This window comes from Talpa europaea (genome assembly GCF_964194135.1).
Source record: "Talpa europaea genome assembly, chromosome: 14".
Lineage (NCBI taxonomy): Eukaryota > Metazoa > Chordata > Mammalia > Eulipotyphla > Talpidae > Talpa > Talpa europaea.
Genome location: NC_140082.1, coordinates 67,756,734 through 67,775,191, shown reverse-complemented (window position 1 = coordinate 67,775,191; position 18,458 = coordinate 67,756,734). Strand labels below are relative to the sequence as shown.

General features: G+C 40.5%; 1 protein-coding gene across 1 annotated transcript in view; it reads left to right on the top strand.

Annotated features, from left to right (window-relative positions):
• Window positions 1-7,325, top strand: part of KMO (kynurenine 3-monooxygenase) — a gene marked incomplete at both ends in the record, with an annotated part of 46,508 nt that extends 39,183 nt beyond the window's left edge. The window contains 4 exons of the mRNA XM_084253366.1: window positions 3,041-3,123; window positions 5,127-5,228; window positions 5,317-5,376; window positions 7,152-7,325. Coding sequence (XP_084109492.1) covers window positions 3,041-3,123; window positions 5,127-5,228; window positions 5,317-5,376; window positions 7,152-7,325 — 419 coding nt within the window. The remainder of the gene's footprint in view (window positions 1-3,040; window positions 3,124-5,126; window positions 5,229-5,316; window positions 5,377-7,151) is intronic.
• Between the last annotated feature and the right edge of the window lie 11,133 nt (window positions 7,326-18,458).

Genomic DNA, 18,458 nt, shown 5'->3' with positions numbered 1-18,458 from the left:
TGCATTTCTTTTACTTCCCTCTTTAGGGACTCAATTTCATTCTTCTGATCGTTGATTATTTTTCCCTTATCATTGTTTTCCTTTATGACTTCTGTCAGTTTTTTAATCACGGCAATTTTAAATTCTCTTTCTGGAAGGCTCAGAAGTTCTTCCAAGTTACTGTCGTTGCAATCTGAGGGCTGGTTTTCTTTTTGTGGTGTGCTTTTTCTCTGGAGAGTTGCTAGGTTGCGTGTGGTTCTTCTCCTCCCTACTGTCTGTTTTCTTTTTTTTTTTTTTTTTTTTTTTTTTATAGAGGCATGTTTTATTTATTTATTTGTTTGTTTGTTTATACATGCACTGGGTACAGTCAGAAGCGCGGGAGGGTGAGAGAATTCACGAGAGCCAGAGTGGGGAGCAGAGCAGGCAGAAGGACCGAAGTACACTGCTGAGGGGAGCAGCGGGCGGCAGGAGAGGTCTGTGCGCCATGTGGGACCCTCCTCTGGTGGCCGGGGAGCAGCCAGGGAACGAACCGGCGCTGCAGAGGCCGCGGGCAGCTTCGCAACCCAGCGCTCAACCGCTGCGCCACCGGGGAGGCCCCCTACTGTCTGTTTTCTAATTTGCCGTATGCGTTGGGACACTGTGTAGTTGGGACTGGCCGGCGTCTTGGGTGAGCTTCTCCGCTCCCCTCTGGTTCCTCCAGGAGTCATCTGTCAGTTTCAAGCAGTCTTTATTGGAGAAAGGCCCCTGTCCTAAAATGTTGATGTGGGGACACACTCCCCTGTGCGCCTGGTCTGCCCCGGTGGTGGGTTCCTGCTCCCCCTCTGGGCTTGGACTGCAGGCCAGAGGGGGTCTGGCGTGGGCGAACTTCCCCTGCTCACCTCTGGCTCCTGAGGAAGCCTTCTGCAGGTAGTCTTTACTGAAGAAATGTCCCTGTTCTAAAATGGTGATGTGGGACACACTCCCTGCGCGTTCGGTGTCAGGCACACTCTTCTGCGTGCCTGGTCTGCCCTGGCTGTGGGTGCTCGCTCTCCCTGTGGGCTCAGACTACTTGTTCGGAAGGGGCCGGGTGTGGGCTAACTCCCCAGCTGGCCAATAGCTCCTTCAGGAGCCTGTGCTGGCTACAAGTCGCTAGGTGGCGCCAAAGATCTCTCCTAGAGCCCTTGGGGAGCTGATTTTCCACCCCGTGGGACAGGGAGCAAAGTGGGGATGGTAGGGTACACCTCAACGGCTTTGGGGTGCTGTGTCTGCCTTGTGCCCCACCGTCGTGGGGAACCCACGCCCCTAATTTCGTGCCCCGGGTCTCAGTTCCAAAGCCCTCAGTTCCAGGACGCGGGCTGTAGCCCAGTTCAGTGGCGCGGGAATGGCGCCTTTTGCACCGCTCCCGTGCCTGGGCGCCTGGTTCCTGCTTACTCAGGGAGGGACCTTCACCTCAGTGAGGACCTCCATGCGTCTCCCCGCAAGCCTAGGTCTTCTCCCAAGCCTAGGTCGCAGGCGCGGGGACCTGGGCAGCAGAGATCCTGGTCTGCACTTGCTTTTCAAGCGCTCCGAGCGCGCCACTTTCCGCGCAAGCTTACCGGCAGCCAGGGCTGTGTGCGCGTCTCCCGGGGTCTTTGTTCTTTTTTTTTTTTTTTTTTTTTTTATTTATTTTTTTTATATAGAGGCATGTTTTATTTATTTATTTATTTGTTTGTTTGTTTGTTTTGTTTATACATGCACTGGGTACAGTCAGAAGCGCGGGAGGCTGAGAGAATTCACCAGAGCCAGAGCGGGGAGCAGAGCAGGCAGAAGGACCGAAGTACACTGCTGAGGGGAGCAGCGGGCGGCAGGAGAGGTCTGCGCGCCATGTGGGACCCTCCTCCGGTGGCCGGGGAGCAGCCAGGGATCGAACCGGCGCCGCAGAGGCTGCGGGCAGCTTCGCAACCCAGCGCTCAACCACTGCGCCACCGGGGAGGCGGGCGCCCGAGCCGTTCGCTCACCGCAGCGGCGAATCCTGCAGGGTTCGCCTCAGCTCCCGTTCAAGGGGTGTGGTGGCTGCAATAGTTCCTTTCCACTCACAGTCCCACTTGCTGTGTCCGTTTTTCTTGTTGGCCGTTTTGGTTTGTTGTTTCCCTCCTCTCTGCCAGTCGGAGAGTGCCGCCTCTGTGGGTGGGGGAGGGGATCAGGGTTCTGCACTTCCCTCCCTTCTGGTCCTCTTTTATGGCAACTTTCTTCTTTGGGCAGTTTGCTGGAGTCGTCCGTTTATCTTCCGTGTCCCAGTTCTCACTGGGACCTGCCGCTTTTCCTCCCTATTAACTTTTTTTAATGGGAGATCTTACTCGCAGCGTCTCCTCGCCGCCATGTTGCTCCGCCCCTCTCCATATCCCAGTCTTGATCTCCCCACCACAATATATTTAGCTCTGTGAGTAATTCATTACACCTTTTTAGCCTCAGGTTTTGTTTTGTTTTCCCTCCATCTATCAAGATGGAATACTCCTTATCTTGCAAATATGGAAATACAAGTTTAGAAGCAGTTACTTCCCCAAAGTCATGTAATTAGAAAGTTGTAGAGCTGGAACTTGCATCCAGCTTTTCGGATTTTAGAAATATCTTTAATAACTAGAGTTGTTTGCCACCTGAAAGTTACATTATTTAGGTATTAATTTATCAAATATTTATGCAGTATTTGCCATGTACCAGGATAATATTTCAAACATGAATAAAATATGGACTCTGCCCTCGGGAAGCTCATAGAATAATGATGGAACTGATGCTTAAACTAATGAGACTTCTTAGGTGCAAAAGAGAACAAAAAGTAGTAATTCTAAGAATTCTAAGAAAATAATAATTTACTAATTAACAAGAATATATTGGTAAATTTATCTTGAGTTTTTTATAATAGCAACAGTAGATGCCCAGGTTATTGTTCAGTATTCGTAAATTGTCATGTGGCATGGTTATCCATAGTTTAAACAAGTTAGAAGGAACATTAGTAGGAATATACTGCTTAATTTGATCTATATAAAGTCCAGCACTTTTTTATAAACTGTTTTGGAAAAGATGAATTGTTTAACTTTATTTTCAGGTATGTGTCTTCCTGAGTTCTCAAGATTTAGGATTCCAGATGACCATGCAATATCAGATTTATCCATGTACAATTACATAGAGGTGAGTGAGGAGAATTGACTTCATTCCATGGGATTGTTAACAGATATTATAAGCATTTTTTCTTTAGTTTTTCTTTCTAACCCCATCTCATACATGCTGCATCAGAATGCATGCGTTGCATGTTTGTATACACACATATGCAAACACACACACACACTCATGCATTTTTTATACTTGGTTGGATAACAATCATGTAGTCAGTGACAATGAGCCTCACACATCATCTCCACCTACATTTCAGTGACACTTAGAAGGTAACAAAAACGACAAAACATCTGATTTAAATCTCTGATAATTCACAGACTCAAATTTTAGGTAATTAGAGCTAGTAACATGCTATTTTAATTAAAATATAACTTTGATAGTGTTAACATATTTTTTAAAAGATTTATTTATTTATGCATGCAAGAATTGGGGTACAGGCCAGAGGTGTGTGTTGGTGGGGATGGTGAGAGGATTCACCAGAGAGAGTGGGGAGCAAAACAGGCAGATCGACTGAAATACACTACTAAGGGGAGCAGCGGGTGAGTCAGGAGAGGTCTTTTGTACCATGTGGGTAGTTTCCTGGCCGGGAATCACACTCATGCTGCAGTGGCTGTGGATAGCTTCATAGGTTGTATCTTAATCCTTTGCTCCACCAGGGAGGCCCCAGTGTTAACATATTTGAAAATATAAGAAATATTAAAGTACTTCTTCACTCTGACCATCTCAAACTTCAAACTCACAGTAACTTTAAAAATCTTTTGGGCTTTGTGTACTGGAGTAAGAATAATAACAGAAATTCATAATCAAATGATTGGTGTTCTGAAGAAAAACATTGCATCTTGAATCAGTCACATATAAAGCTCATGATAAATTCTTGTAGTTATAGTTTTTCACTAATCAAACTAAAACATTTGCAAGATAAATTTATTTATTTTTTTTTAATGATTTATTTATTTTTATACAAGCACTGGGTACAGTCAGATGTGCACGAGGGTGAGAGAATTCACCAGAGCCAGAGCAGGGAACAGAACAGGCAGAATGACGAAATACACTGCTGAAGAGAGCAGCGGGCGCAATAGGAGAGGTCTGCACACCATGTGGGACCCTTGCTGGGGGCTGGGGATCGAACCGGCCCTGTAGAGGCTGCAGGCAGCTTCCCAGCCCAGCACTCAACCGCTGCGCCACCAGGGGAGGCCCACAAGATGAATTTAAAGAATAGATTGAAGTTGTTTTCATTCTCTTCTGAAAAAAGAAAATCATAAAGTGACCTTCAACTTGAGCATAGTGAAGGAAATTCTATAAAATACTGAAAGTCTTCATTTATGTCTCTTGGCTGTGTTATTTTCTCTCTTGGTGCTGGGTTTTTATTTACTTGTAGTTCTTGTTAAGGTAATGTTGGTTCATCACAACTTTATATGATTCATTGGTATAAGTTCATAACTCTTCAGTTGTACATCACCAGAACACACCCACCACCAAGGGACCCATCATCATCCACTACTGTCCACCTGGTCTCCCCCTCCCTTTGTTCTCCATCCTCCTCCTCTTATTTTGATAATCTTAGTTCTACAATCATATTTAATATTTTAAAACATGATAGCAACCACACAATATTTGTCCTGAATTTGTCATAGGTCAAGATGGGCATACCTTGAAGCAGATTCTTTCTTGCCATAAACAATGTTTTAAATCAACCAAGAAGCAACAGAAGTTAGTCACATTTCTGGGTTCTCAAATTACCTTTGGTTCCAATTGAACAACTCCTTTGCTGAAATAGAGTTCCCATATTAACTGAGCAAAATAGAGTTCATTAATAGGTCTTGTGTAATTGGGCTACATTTTCAAGTAATGTCCTATAGGGCTGAAAAATTTGGGGACTGACTGTTATGGAAATAAGACATTATTTGAATAAATTTAATCTGACATTAAGATGAATGAAGATAAAGAGCAATAATATTATGGTGAAGAAATAATGGTACTTCATTCAAGATATTCTTTAAGACTTTGCTTTGTTGCAGATGAGAGCACATGTCAACTCAAGATGGTTCATCTTCCAAAAGAACATAGACAGATTTCTTTATGCTATTATGCCATCTACCTTTATTCCTCTCTATACCATGGTAAGATTAAGTTTTAAAACTTTTCCTCATTTTGATATTTTTCAGTCATTACAGACCACATAAGAACAATTTTTAAACTTCCTTACAGGTGACCTTTTCGAGAATAAGATACCATGAAGCTGTGATACGCTGGCGCTGGCAAAAAAAGGTTGGAACAGTTTACTCTTTTAAAAAAATAACTGATATGTTAAAGTTCATAGTGTGATGTTTATGTTTACTTTAGACAAACACGGAAATGACATTGCAAACACCAAATATATACTTTATAAATTAAAATGTCCAAATGAATATGATCTAGCTACACAGAGGGCAGAGTGCCTAATGAACAAAATTACAATGGCAAGTCTATGAGCTTTTGAAAGGAAGAATTTTTTTTAAAGTGATGTTAATATTTCTAAGCTGTTTATTTTAGTAATGTGACTTTTTCATTTTATTTGGAAATTGACTTTTGTTTCATGTAATTCTTTCATGGGTTTAACTTTTAAAATTGGACAGAATTGAATCACTTATAAAACAAAGTCTCTGCCATATTCATTTTGGATGGTTGACCCAGAGATGCCAGTAAGTGGGCATTCAGATTTCTGATCTTCTATTTTGGAAATTTTACAACTTCATTCATTCAACAAATAGTTATACTTAGTATGCAGGCACTGAACTGAGCATGGGAATGGACAAGAAGTTGTCCCTGCCCTTCCCGTAGATCAGAGCCTAGTTGGGGAGACAGGCAATGGCAATGGAGAGGCACACAGGGCTCCCGGAGGAGAACCTGGGTGGACCTGACAGGGGAGACTAGAAACACCTCTCCCACATCCAGGGTGAGAATGCCAATATTTCAGCGGAGCTGAAGATAGAACACACATATGGGAATAGCCAGAGGCAGAAATGGAATATGAAGCAGAATGTTAAACATCCTCGATATTATCTTGAAGGAAACGGGAAGACTGAAGGAGGCTCAGACTCAGATGCTGTTTTTAAAATGATTACTTTTCCGTGAGGAAAATATGTTGGAAGGAATCAAAATCTGTTCATACAAAGATGAATAAAATAAGGTCCCTGCCCTCAAGGAGCTAAAAGTCTAATGGGGAAAGAAGAGATAGTGACAGAAAATGCAGGACAGTAAGTGCAATGAGAGAAAGCGGTAAAGAGGGTAAGGAATCATACCTGACCAGGACTAGGATAAACCTGTGTTTTTTGTTTTTTGTTTTAAAGATTTATTTTTTTATTTATACAAGTACTGGGTACAGTCAGAAGCGCGGGAGGGTGAGAGAATTCACCAGAGCCAGAGCAGGAACAGAACAGGCAGACTGACGAAATACACTGCTGAGGGGAGCAGCGGGCTGCAGGAGAGGTCTGCGCGCCATGTGGGACCCTCGACGGTGGCCGGGGAACGAAGTGGCGGCGCTGCAGAGACTGCCGGCAGCTTTGCAGCCCAGCGCTCAATGGCTGCGCCACCAGGGGAAGCCCAAACCTGTGTTGTTTTACTGTAGGTGGCAAAGATGCTCTGCTTAATGTCTTTGGGTGTTTACATCTTATGAGTCACAGAGGTCATTAGGCCTATCAAGAGACGTCTTGGACATTTTGTGCAAGGTGTAAACTGTCACTGAGTCATTTTGGTTTCTGCAAAGAGATCTAAGAATGAATTCATAGCTCTTTTTTATAAACTCCTTTTTTACCCTTTGGCCATACAAAGGCTGACTAAGAATTCCTTATACAGAACACAAGGATTCAGGTATTTCTGGGGAGAGAGAGAGAAAGGAAGCTCCAAATTCTTGACCTTGCAATTCATTGAAGTCTTTTCCTAGTGGTTATGTAATTAAATTGGTAATTGTAATTAAATTGTAGACAGCTTCATTTACGTATAAAGTCTATTTTAAGATTTTAATCTCTTGACAAATGAAATGAGAGTTCTTGCTGTCTTTACAGGTGATAAACAAAGGGCTATTTTTCTTTGGGACACTGATAGCCCTCGGTGGTACCTACCTTCTAGTGCGCTCCATGTCACTGAAACCAATGAATTACTTGAGAAGACCTTGGGACTGGATCACTTACATCCAGAATACAGGACATGTCTCCCTGCAAGCACCATGGAGTTACTAGGACAAATTTCCAATCTCATTAGCGGGTGATGTGAAGATCCTTAAGTAGCAAATTGTGATTTCTCTGTAACCAAAACTAGGATCAAAACCATGTTTCCATCATTATATTTAATTTTACTAATAGAAGATATTTGTCAGTTGGTAATTAAATTTAACTTGAAATTTCTGTATTAACTGCAGTTATTGAAAAAAAAGCATTTTAAAATGGGAACACTCCTTTCACACCACACTACATAGGTCCAGTCATTCTAAACATTTAAGTTCAATGGCTAAGATTTCTTTGACTTCTCAAAAAGTAAGATTCCAGATCACTGATCACACTTGTTGATTAAAGGTCATAATAAAAGTCATAATAGGATGAATTTAATACCTTGGTTTAAAAATTTCTTCCTAGCTGACATGTTAACTGCACTTTACATCACCCAAATGGAACTTATTTAAGTACAGCGTTTAGATTCACTTGATAAAATTAGAAATGTAGAAGGAATTCAGGGAGCATTCCAGAGAGCTACAAAAGGAATTGATTTTATTTTCCAGTTTTCAAATGCCAGTATTAAATTCTAAAGATTTTTTTTAAAGGCAATTAATGCCATATTGAGAGGAAAGGAATGTTTTATTTATAAACAAAATACTAACTTATACAAGATAAACATATAAACATGAAAACACACTTTATTCCACTTCAGATGCTCCAAAGTAATTTACTAATTTATTCTTGAACTACATGCCATAGTTGAATCAGCAATGAACGTGATTTTTGGAAGTTTATCTAATGAAATGATTTTGTTTCTTTCTTATACAGTAGGTCAACTAATCATTTAAAAGCCTCAAACATGGTTAATTATGTAGATATAGTCAGTAGGACAGTGATCTAAGCAATAAAAGTTAGGCAGAAATATGAAACGATTAAGTCTCTTTTCTAATCCATGTTTGTTCTAAAAACAAATTCATGGGAAAATTGTCCTCTTTTTTAACAACAATAAAATTTATATATACTTTAATAGAGTACTTCACTTATTTTCATCCCTGTTCAAATGTAGAATTTGCTTTGTTATTTCACTTGGAACTCCTTTTCTAAATCCAGAGCTCTTGACAATATTATGGGAAATTATTAAAAAGAAAAATCATCCTGCAATATCCATATTTGAAATGAAGTAGGTAAAGGTGTTTATCTACCATCAACACTATTTCCTCCATGTACAGTGATATGCTTTATATAGCAGTGGTCTGAAAATTCATATTGCTTAGTGACATCATAGTCATCTTTGTGCTTCACTCTGGCAAAAATCTCATATATCTTGTGTTTACTGAATCTCTTGATAGGATCATTTCCCTGTGCTTGATTTAATCTTGTGGTCTCTTGTTTAGCATAGACCCTAAGCTTACAAAATTCACTGGCATTATTACCAGTAAGGGCTAACAAAGAGTGATTGAGAAACAAAATTAAATGTGATTAGGACTACAAAAGCATGAAATAAGTGATGGGTGTTGCTCACCAGTCAGGTATATCCCTTCTACCATAGATATGGCTTTGAAGAACAAAACAACATGATGGAAGTTAAAGTATATGACTATAGGAGCAGGAAGTGCACAGAGCAGAATCTCTGTGATCTGAGAAGATGGGTAAAGGAGAAGTTCTGGAGCCCTCAGTGGATTTTTCAGGATTTTATTGGGATTTTACCAGGTACATGGCAGGCAGGGGTTCCGGGGGTTGGCAGGCCTCCCACGCCCCCCGCGAATCTTCACTCTTTCTGGGCTCTCCGGGGTTCTCTTGTAGTCTTGTTCTCTCTCTTCTGCTCTCTTCTTCTTCTTTGATGTTTTTGCTCTCTTCTAGTCATTCTTCTGGTGTCCCTGTGATACCATCCTTATAGGTTCAGACTCAGCCCAGGTGTACCCACCTATGTTTGCTTACACCCTACTCCAGGTGCCCGCCATCAGGCATGCATTCAGGACCGCAGGGATCTATCATCAATGCTGATAGCAGAAGGGCAGAAAAGCCTGACAATTATTTACCCTACAGTGACTCATTGAAAACAATGGCACTAACAAAATTTTGCCTATATCACATGCAAAGAAATTTTTAATGATCTGGATTTGTTTGGTCTATGATAAAATCTCCTGGTAGATGCTTTCTGGGAACATATACCCATTGTTAAGTGATGCATTACTGTATATCCTTGACTAATATTTGATTGTCTATATAAAAAGGTTATATTTTTATGTAAGGTAAATTCACCAACATCTTAAAAGAGGACACAATTAGGAGACTGGGGTTAACCCATTAGATCAACCTGATTTAAGAATGGAGGACTCACCCTGAAAGCAAAAGCACTGTGAGAAACAACAATTGCAGAATGTACAAAGGTAGTGAGAAAGGGGAGAATGAAGAGGGAGAAGATTTACAGGTTGGCACATAGCCAGATGCCATCTGTCCTATCTCAGATACCATCCACAGAGCAGAAACTGAGTCCAATTTGAAGCTGCAAGTGACAGCCTGATGGCTTCTCCATAGACACCCCTCCTCACCAGTGATTTAACTGATAAAGTGCTAGTGGATCAGCTGCCAAAGTTCCAACAGCTTTTTACCTGCCAAAAACCTCAGCTCCACCTCTTTTTCCCATCAGCATGCACCCGAGGGGTGGAGTCTGGAAAGCTTCACTTCTACCATCAAGTTGGCTATGAGCATCACCCATTGGACTGTGGACTTCTCACCACTCTTCTTACAATTTTCCCACTTTCAATTTTTGTCACCATTTCTGCGGTGATGAGAGGTAGATGCTGGCATGTAATCTCAGAAGATAGTTTCACTGGGTTTGCATTGTACTCAAAGGAAATAGCAATCAGTTGCAAGACATTGTACATGTATATAGCCTGTGTATGCATAGCCAGACCTCCATTTTTGGGAAATAGTGCAGTCCATTAGTCAAAGCCAAAAAAAAAAGGAAAAAAATCTCAAAAATGATTGACAACTATATTAAAATCATTTTCTTATCTCCTACATTCAAGTTCTATCAAATAGTACAGCCAAATGCATTAAACTAAATCTAATTCCAATCAATTTGATCTATTTTGTGTAAACTGATAGGAGAGAATAACCAAGTAGAATTTCTACTGACTTTGTTAGGACTTTCTGTAAAGGATCTTAGATTAAGCTTTCAACATTTGGCCTGTCCGGAACTCAGAAGCCATGCCATAGCATGTTCTCACCAAATGACAAGCAAAATATTATATAAGAATATACCAGACACTGAAGAAGTTTCACATAATAATTTTATAATGTCAATATTAATGCATATGCAAAGGAGAAACATTTCTCTCAAGTAACATTGCTTCCCATTATGTTCCAATTTACCAGATAAATACCAAATATATCAAGTTCATCTAATATATTTCCCCTAAGGAGAGGCAGAAATTTTATGGTGTGCCTTAGGAGCTCTACCGAGTTTCTATAACATTTCCTTTGATTAATCAAGGAAAATATGACCATTTTTAAACTCTCAGATTTCTTAGAAGTTTTATCATCACTATTAGAGAACAAAGCACCATTTTATTTCCCAATAGTGAAGATTTAAGTTATCAAAACTCCAACTTGACTCACTAGCACAATGTTAACAGAATTATACACTTTTGACCTTTTATCTGATTCCAAAAGTAACAATTTTTCCTCCACCATATATATAACCAATTATTTCAATAACTTAACTAGAATTTTAACCCTCAAAAACCTCTATCCAATGTTTAAAGACTTAAGCAGTTCACCTTAGATTGCCTCTTCTGTGCAGCATGTACCCAACACAAATTACACAGGTAAAATGAAAAACAAAAAACAAAAAACAAAAAAAACCTGATAGTACAAATTTAAACATGCTGCAAACTCAGTCATTAAATTTCAATTTAGTTTTCATTAATCACAGTAAATTCCCAATTAGTTTTTATATTAAATGAAGATTATCCCAACCATGCTTCTAGAGTAACTTGCACCAGTTTCCATATGTATTTATTGAGCTCGTAATTCTTTTAAAGATTTATTTTATTTATTTATGCATACAAGAACTGGGATGAAGGCCAGAGGTGTGGGGGATGAAAGGATTCATCAGAGACAGAGTGGGGAGCAGAACAGGCAGATTGACTGAAAACACTGCTGAAGGGAGCAGCGAGTCTGCTGTGCCATGTGGTTACCTCCTTGGCCTTGGATCAAATTCATACTATACATGCTTATACAGTGGCTGCTGATAGATTCATAGTACTGAGAATCAACCCCTTGCACCACCACGGAGGCCCTGAGCTCATAATTTTTATACCAATTTCTATATCCTCCAGAGACCAGAATAATTAGACAGAAAAGAGAAAAATTACAGACATACAACATACACAAAGATCTCTCCTAGATTTTCCTTTAACCAAGTTGGAAAATCCTATGTAACAGTTTTATTCATATTAGATACCACCTTACACCAGTAAGAATGGCATGTATCAAAAAAAAAAAAAAAAACAGCAACAAGAAATGCTGGAGAGGATGTGGTGAAAAACAAACTCTACTACATTGCTGGTGGCAGTGCAAGTTGGTCCAACCACTATGGAAAGCTGTCTGGAGTTTCCTCAGACTACTAAAAATGATACCATATGATCCAGCAATTCCACTCCTAGGAATCTACCCAAAGGACACAGAAATATTGATTCAAAAGACACCTGTACCCATATGTTTATTTCAGCACTGTTTATAATAGGTAAAATCTGGAAACAATCCAAATGCTCAAAATTAGATGATTGGATCAAGAAAATGTGGTATATGAATACAATGGTATATTATTCAGCAATCAAAAAAAGATAAACTCACGCTATTTGAGGCACCATGGATGGAGCTAGAAGGAATTATGCTCAGTGAAATAAGTCAGAAGGAAAAAGAAAAATAGTGGATAATTTCACTTATAGGAGGAATATAGGGGAACAGAATAAGACATCAGTGTAAAAAAAAATAACAGTACAAAACACAACAAAACAAAAACAGACAATTATAAATCAGAGACATCCTGCAGGGGAGGAGGAGGGAGAGGGGTGAGAGGGAGGGAGGGAGAAGCACAGGGGACTGAGGTGATGGTGCATGGGTGCATTGGTGAAGGAAATTCTATGGGGACTATACCTGGGTGGGGGGAGAAAGCAAACATTGTTTAAAAATGAACAATGATGTAAAAATACCTAAATCAAAAAAGAATTTAAAAAAAAGTTTTACTCATATTTGGAAAGACCCAGCGCTTTCGCTCTGCTTCCTTAGGAAGACAAGTATTAGGAGGTTTGATTTTTTTTTTTTATCACTGCCTGATGGAAAGTCAGTTTTACTCACACTGAAATAGGCTTTTTGTTCATCTGTACCACACATATACTTGCAAACCCAGTCTACAAAGTAGTAAAGGGGAAAAATAAAACATAGGCCCATGCAACCCCCCAAAAAAACTTTCATAAAAGTCAAAATTGTAAAAATCAAATTGAAAGTCAAAATTAAAACCAAGTTTATTTTCTCCATGGAATCAAAATAAAATTCCCGAAGTGGAAGTATTATCAGCAGAGGTCATGTGGTTTCAGATGCCATCACATATACCTTAGACTTTGGAAGGAGGAAAAAAAAAGTTTAGTTAGATCATTTACAAAGTGATACTTATAGACATATTCATCACACTGGGGTTTCCAGTTTTCACCAGAAAGGTTATCTGAGCTATCTTGAAGTAGAAGATGAAGAAAAATTTAAGTTTTTGCCTTTTTCTTAAATGAGTATCTCAGGTTTTCAGCACATTCACAACACCAATAAGTTTTGGTCATCACCTTTCAGGACTTTTTTACTCTGCAGTGATGCACCCAGGGTTTTATTCCTACAAAATTTAAAGAAATGTGAGTGGTTAGCAAAACATCATAAGGACCAGACCATTTTTCCAACAGTAGGGCTTGAGCATCTTCATTCTGCCAGATCTTGAGTAAGATCTAGTGACCAGATCTGAAGGTATGCAGTGGTTCATCTGGAGGCATAGAGATTCTAGTGAGAGTAAAGCTATGTTGTAGCTAAAACTTTCTGGATATATTTTATGCACTATTTGATCCTACATTCCTCTTCCAGATCTGGTGCAGTGCTCAAAATTGAAGCTTAGAATAGTACACCAAAGGCAATTTCAAAGGGGCTTAAATATAGCCCACTTCCAGAAGCCACTGTTTTTCTTGGGCTATACGTGATCTAAATGCAGATCATGGTGATGGATTGACCGAAGGTAAATTTCTCTGCTTTATGCAGAAGGTCACAAGTGGCAGCTTCAGCCTGCAAACACATCAGTGATGTGGTCCAGTTGTTGAGACAACATTTGATACCAGCATTTCTACCCTAATAATTGGATTAGCATTTCCAGGCTAACTCACATAGTATCAGAAAGGCCTTCAGCAGTCTGGCAGCCCAAAGGCTGGTACTAAGACCAGCTTCCCCTTTATGTTATCCAACGTTGTTGACATTCAGGAGTTCAAAATAAAGGTTCAGAATCCAGGTCTTTGAGGGATTCATGGGGATTCAAATTCTGCAAAATCCAGGCATTCCCATAATCCATGCTATGCTTTCTATTGCTGAAATCGCTTGTTTTCACTCTATTGTGAGGCTTCCTTTGCCTTTTTAAAACCCAGATCCCAAATATCCCACTGTTTGCTTGCATATCTGAGCCAGAGAAGACTCACCCAGGATTAGGAATTTAGTAAATTGCCCACATATTGTAGGAGTTATTCCCTGCTTTGGACGATCTTTCTCATATCCCTGGCCTGTATTTCCCAGAAAATAGTTGTGGGATTCTTAAACCTTTTTGCAGTAACATCCATCAATATGGCAGAGTGCTTTCTGGACTCAGGATTCTCCCATTCAAAAGGAAAATATTGCTGATCCCAGGCACATATCCTTCTATTTCCATATTGAGATCCCCAAGTATGGCAATTAGCAGTTTGTAAGGATTTGGTATGGTTAGGTAAATTTCCCAGGCAATCAGATTAATGACAATTAATGACACTCAAATCCTGAAAATGGTACTTATTTGTATTTTTTTTTTTTACTGGCAAAATGAATCATTGCAGGTTGAGCAGCAGAATCAAATGAGATGAGATTGCAGTCATGGTTGAACACTTCACAAATCCTTGTCTTTTAGAGGATTTTGTTTTCTTCTTGGAACTCTCCTTGTCTCCATCACTTCTAGTTTTACAGGATCTGTGTATTTGGCATGTTCCAAAGTTCGGTCAGCCCAACCAATTTTACTAGCCCTTTTGTGGATTTCTGGGAGGCATCACCTCCTTTTATGGTGCATCCTGAGTGAGTAGCTGTGGAATATGTAGCATGCTCAGGTGGTACTTATAGGTGCAGTCTCTGATACTGGGATGAGAAAATAGTGTATGCATTGTTTACTTATTAGGTCATAAAAAGAAGCAGAGGGGAATTAGATTACTCTTTCTTGTACAGAAATCTATGTTGCATGTTTTTATCATCTAATTGGCATTCCAGAGGTTGTAAAACTACTTTTTTTGTGTGTGGCTTTCTCATAACATCAGTGGCTGTTACATTCCTCTTACTGGACCAAACTGATTTAGAATACAAAACTGAATATGTTGTGCTGATGTCTTCTAAAAAAATCAATCAAATTTTTACTCTCACACAGTGAGAGTAAGCTGGGTCTCCAAGATGGGTATCATAATAGACTTTTTCATATTGAATGAAGTCCTTGGGTACCTCTGTCCTTTATCTGTTTCCCCATCCTGTACTGCCATGTGTCTCATTTCCTCCTTTACTTCTTTATTCCTTTTATTTTGCCTGCATACCATTCTGCAACCCTTGTCTGAATCCTCATTCCTTTTTTTTTTTTAATTTATTTATACAAGCAGTGGGTACAGTCAGAAGTGCGGGAGGGTGAGAGAATTCACCAGAGACAGAGCGGGGAACAGAACAGGCAGACTGACGAAATACACTGCTGAGGGGAGCAGTGGGTGTGGCAGGAGAGGTCTGTTGCGCCATGTGGGACCCTCGCCTGGTGGCTGGGGATTGAACCAGTACTGTAGAGGCTGCAGGCAGCTTTGCAGCCCAGTGCTCAACTGCTGCGCCAACAGGGGAGGCCCCTGAATCCTCATTCTTACTGTCGTCTCTTCCTTTCTTTTCTTCTCATTTTCTCATCCTTCCTTGCTTCCATCCAGGGACACTTGTCCTCTTCCTTGCAATAAGCCCACTGACTCTTCTTTAAGTGTTCACTTATCCTACTTTCTCCATGTCCATTCTCTATTCCTCTTAAACCCTATCCTGTGTTTTTCATCTATGAAAACAATTGCAGGCTTAGGTGTCATTTCCTCCATGGCACTGTATACTCTAAAAGCTATATACACAAATTGAGGATGACTCATCTCTACAGTACATTCTATTGTGGTTAATTTCCTCTTTATATCCAGAGTATTGCCAAAGAAATGCGACGTTAATCGTGTTAGCACTTTTTGGAGCATCTGGATTCAGGTCTGTGGGAGTACTATAAATTTGGATAATCTCATGAAACTCAGAACAGATCCTTTACTGGCATGTTGTTCAAGTATTTTGCTAAAACTCTTTTGCTAAGACATTTTCTGGCTTAGCCCTACTAATAAGCACCACTTACAGTGTCCTAGCCTTTTCATTCCTCCACTTTGTGTCCCAATTAGGGTCTACTTTGGTACAGCTTTTTTTGTTCTGGGGTTTCCAGATCCTCCTGGTGGAGATAATGAACCTCATCTCTCGCGTTCAGTAGAAGGCTGTGCACCCAATACTAAAAGCAATTATATCATGGATTGTATGCCCAAGTAGGATGATGGGAAACAAAAGTAGTGGCAACCAAATTAACCATCCTTTGAGGATTTTTGTCAGTATGGAGGGACAGAAAATTTCTCTAATTCAGAAAGTCCCTAGTGGAAAAGAGGTTGTGCAACCACTAATATCCCACAGATTGCCCCTGTTCATTAAATCATTGTACCAGAGATTGGTGAAGAGGGAACTGTCTTACCCCAAGGCAGTCCCTTTGGACAAATTAAGTGCCCTATTTGGTTTGAGAAGGAAAAGCCATTCTAGTGCTATCTTCAGGAGAGGTAGCGGGGTCTGGGGAGACTTTGGGGCCTCCCCAGGAGGGATGCTGACCTCTTGAAAGACATTCTCTGCTGGTTTGTTCAGTTTCCAGTAAGTGACGGTCCTCCTCTTTCACCTCTTCCTTTGTACAGATATCAGGATAGGGAAGGGCTGCTTCCCTTTGTGACATCAACTGCGCCTCTGATTTTTCTAAATTAATTTCAGAGAAAGCCTAAAGTTTGTTCCATCTGCCTGATATACAAAATTTCCCCAACTGCAATCAATAGTTTATTGTTCATGGATCAGGTGACAGGTCATATTCGTTCTGCTCTAATGAGTGTACAGATTAAGCAGTGTTACAGAGCAACACCATATGCTCCCTAGCCAACAATTTACAACTGAACTTGTTCCACTTAGCCAAAATTCATCCAAGTTAACTCTCAGAAGAAATAAAAGATTTGCCTTCTCTCGAACCAAAAGCAGAGTTGTATAAACTACTTAAACACACACCCAAGAAGATCTCCTGAAGCAAAATTTCTTTTTTTTTTTAAGATTTATTTTTATTTTATTTATACAAGAACTAGGGTACAGGCCAGATATGTGGGAGGGTGAGAGGATTTACCAGAGACCAAGTAGAGAACAGAACAGGCAGACTGACTGAAATACACTGCTGAGGGAAGCAGCGGATGAGACAGGAGAGGTCTACTATGCCATGTGGGTTGCTCCATGGCCGGCGGGGATTGAACTGGCGCTGCAGAGGCTGCAGAGAGCTTCACAGCACTGAGCTCAACCGCCTGCGCCACCAGGGAGGCCCAGAAGCAAAATTTCTAAGAAGTTGAAAATGTATATCCACAAAATTTATGATTGACAAAAATCAGTTTCTATACTCCAGATTTTATCAGATCATTCAAACAAAAACTGAAATAACTGCCGAAACTAAAGGTTGAACCCACTTCTAAATAAAAATACACATACGGAGAACTGAAATAAAACCAAATTCCTCTAAATCAGAGACAGAAAAATTCTGCCACATCTCCAGCAATTGCAATGTGCTTGTGGTGACCAATAGAAGGAAGAGACCCCTGGGCTGGTCAACCACAAGTATCTGGCCCTACATTTGTGTGCCAAAAATTGAAACACAGGGAACTAGTTTAACTTGCTTAGTGAGCCCTCAGCCACATACTTATGACAATAGGACACAACCGGAAAATAAATACATAGTGTCAAACAAACAAATAAAAGGCAAATCTTTTATTTCTTCTGAGAGTTAACTTAGATGAATTTTGGCTAAGTGATTTATTTACATGGGGTGGGGGGAGAGAGAGAATACCTGGCATATGTCCAAATGCTGTTTGTTTTACCTCAGAGAGAACCCACTGAGCATAAACCGAGATGTGAAATGAAGATATACATGGCAACTGATGACTTCTCCACAGACACCCTTCCTCAGCAGCAGTTTAACTACAAACAGCTCAGCAGTTTAACTGGTCAAAAGACACAGCACTTTATTTTATTTTATTTTTTCTAAAGACCCATCTATCCATGCATACAAGAGCTGGGGCACAGGCCAGAGATGCGGGGGATGAGAGGATTCACCAGAGACAGAGTGGGAAACAGAACAGGCAGACTGACTGAAATACATTGCTGAGGGGAGCAGCGGGCAAGTAAGGAGAGGTCTGCTGCGCCACATGGGCTGCTCCCTGGCTGGCCCGGGATCCAACTCATGCTGCAGAGGCTGCGGATTGCTTCATAGTGCAGTGCGCCACCAGGAAAGCCCCAAAAGACCTAACACTTTAACTGTCAAAAATCCCAGTGGATTAACTGCCAAAAACCTCAGTAATTTAGCAGCCCTTATTTCCCTTATCTCTCATCAGCCTCCACTCAGGAGGTAAAGTGTGTAAAGCTCATCAGAATGATGTCAGGGAACGAAATCTAAATAGTTCCATCTCCTTCCACCACTAAATTTGCTGTGAGTACCACTTGCTTTCACTGTTCCTCTTACATGTTCTTTCTTTGTGGCATCAAATGGGCCTGTCTTTTTAAAATCTA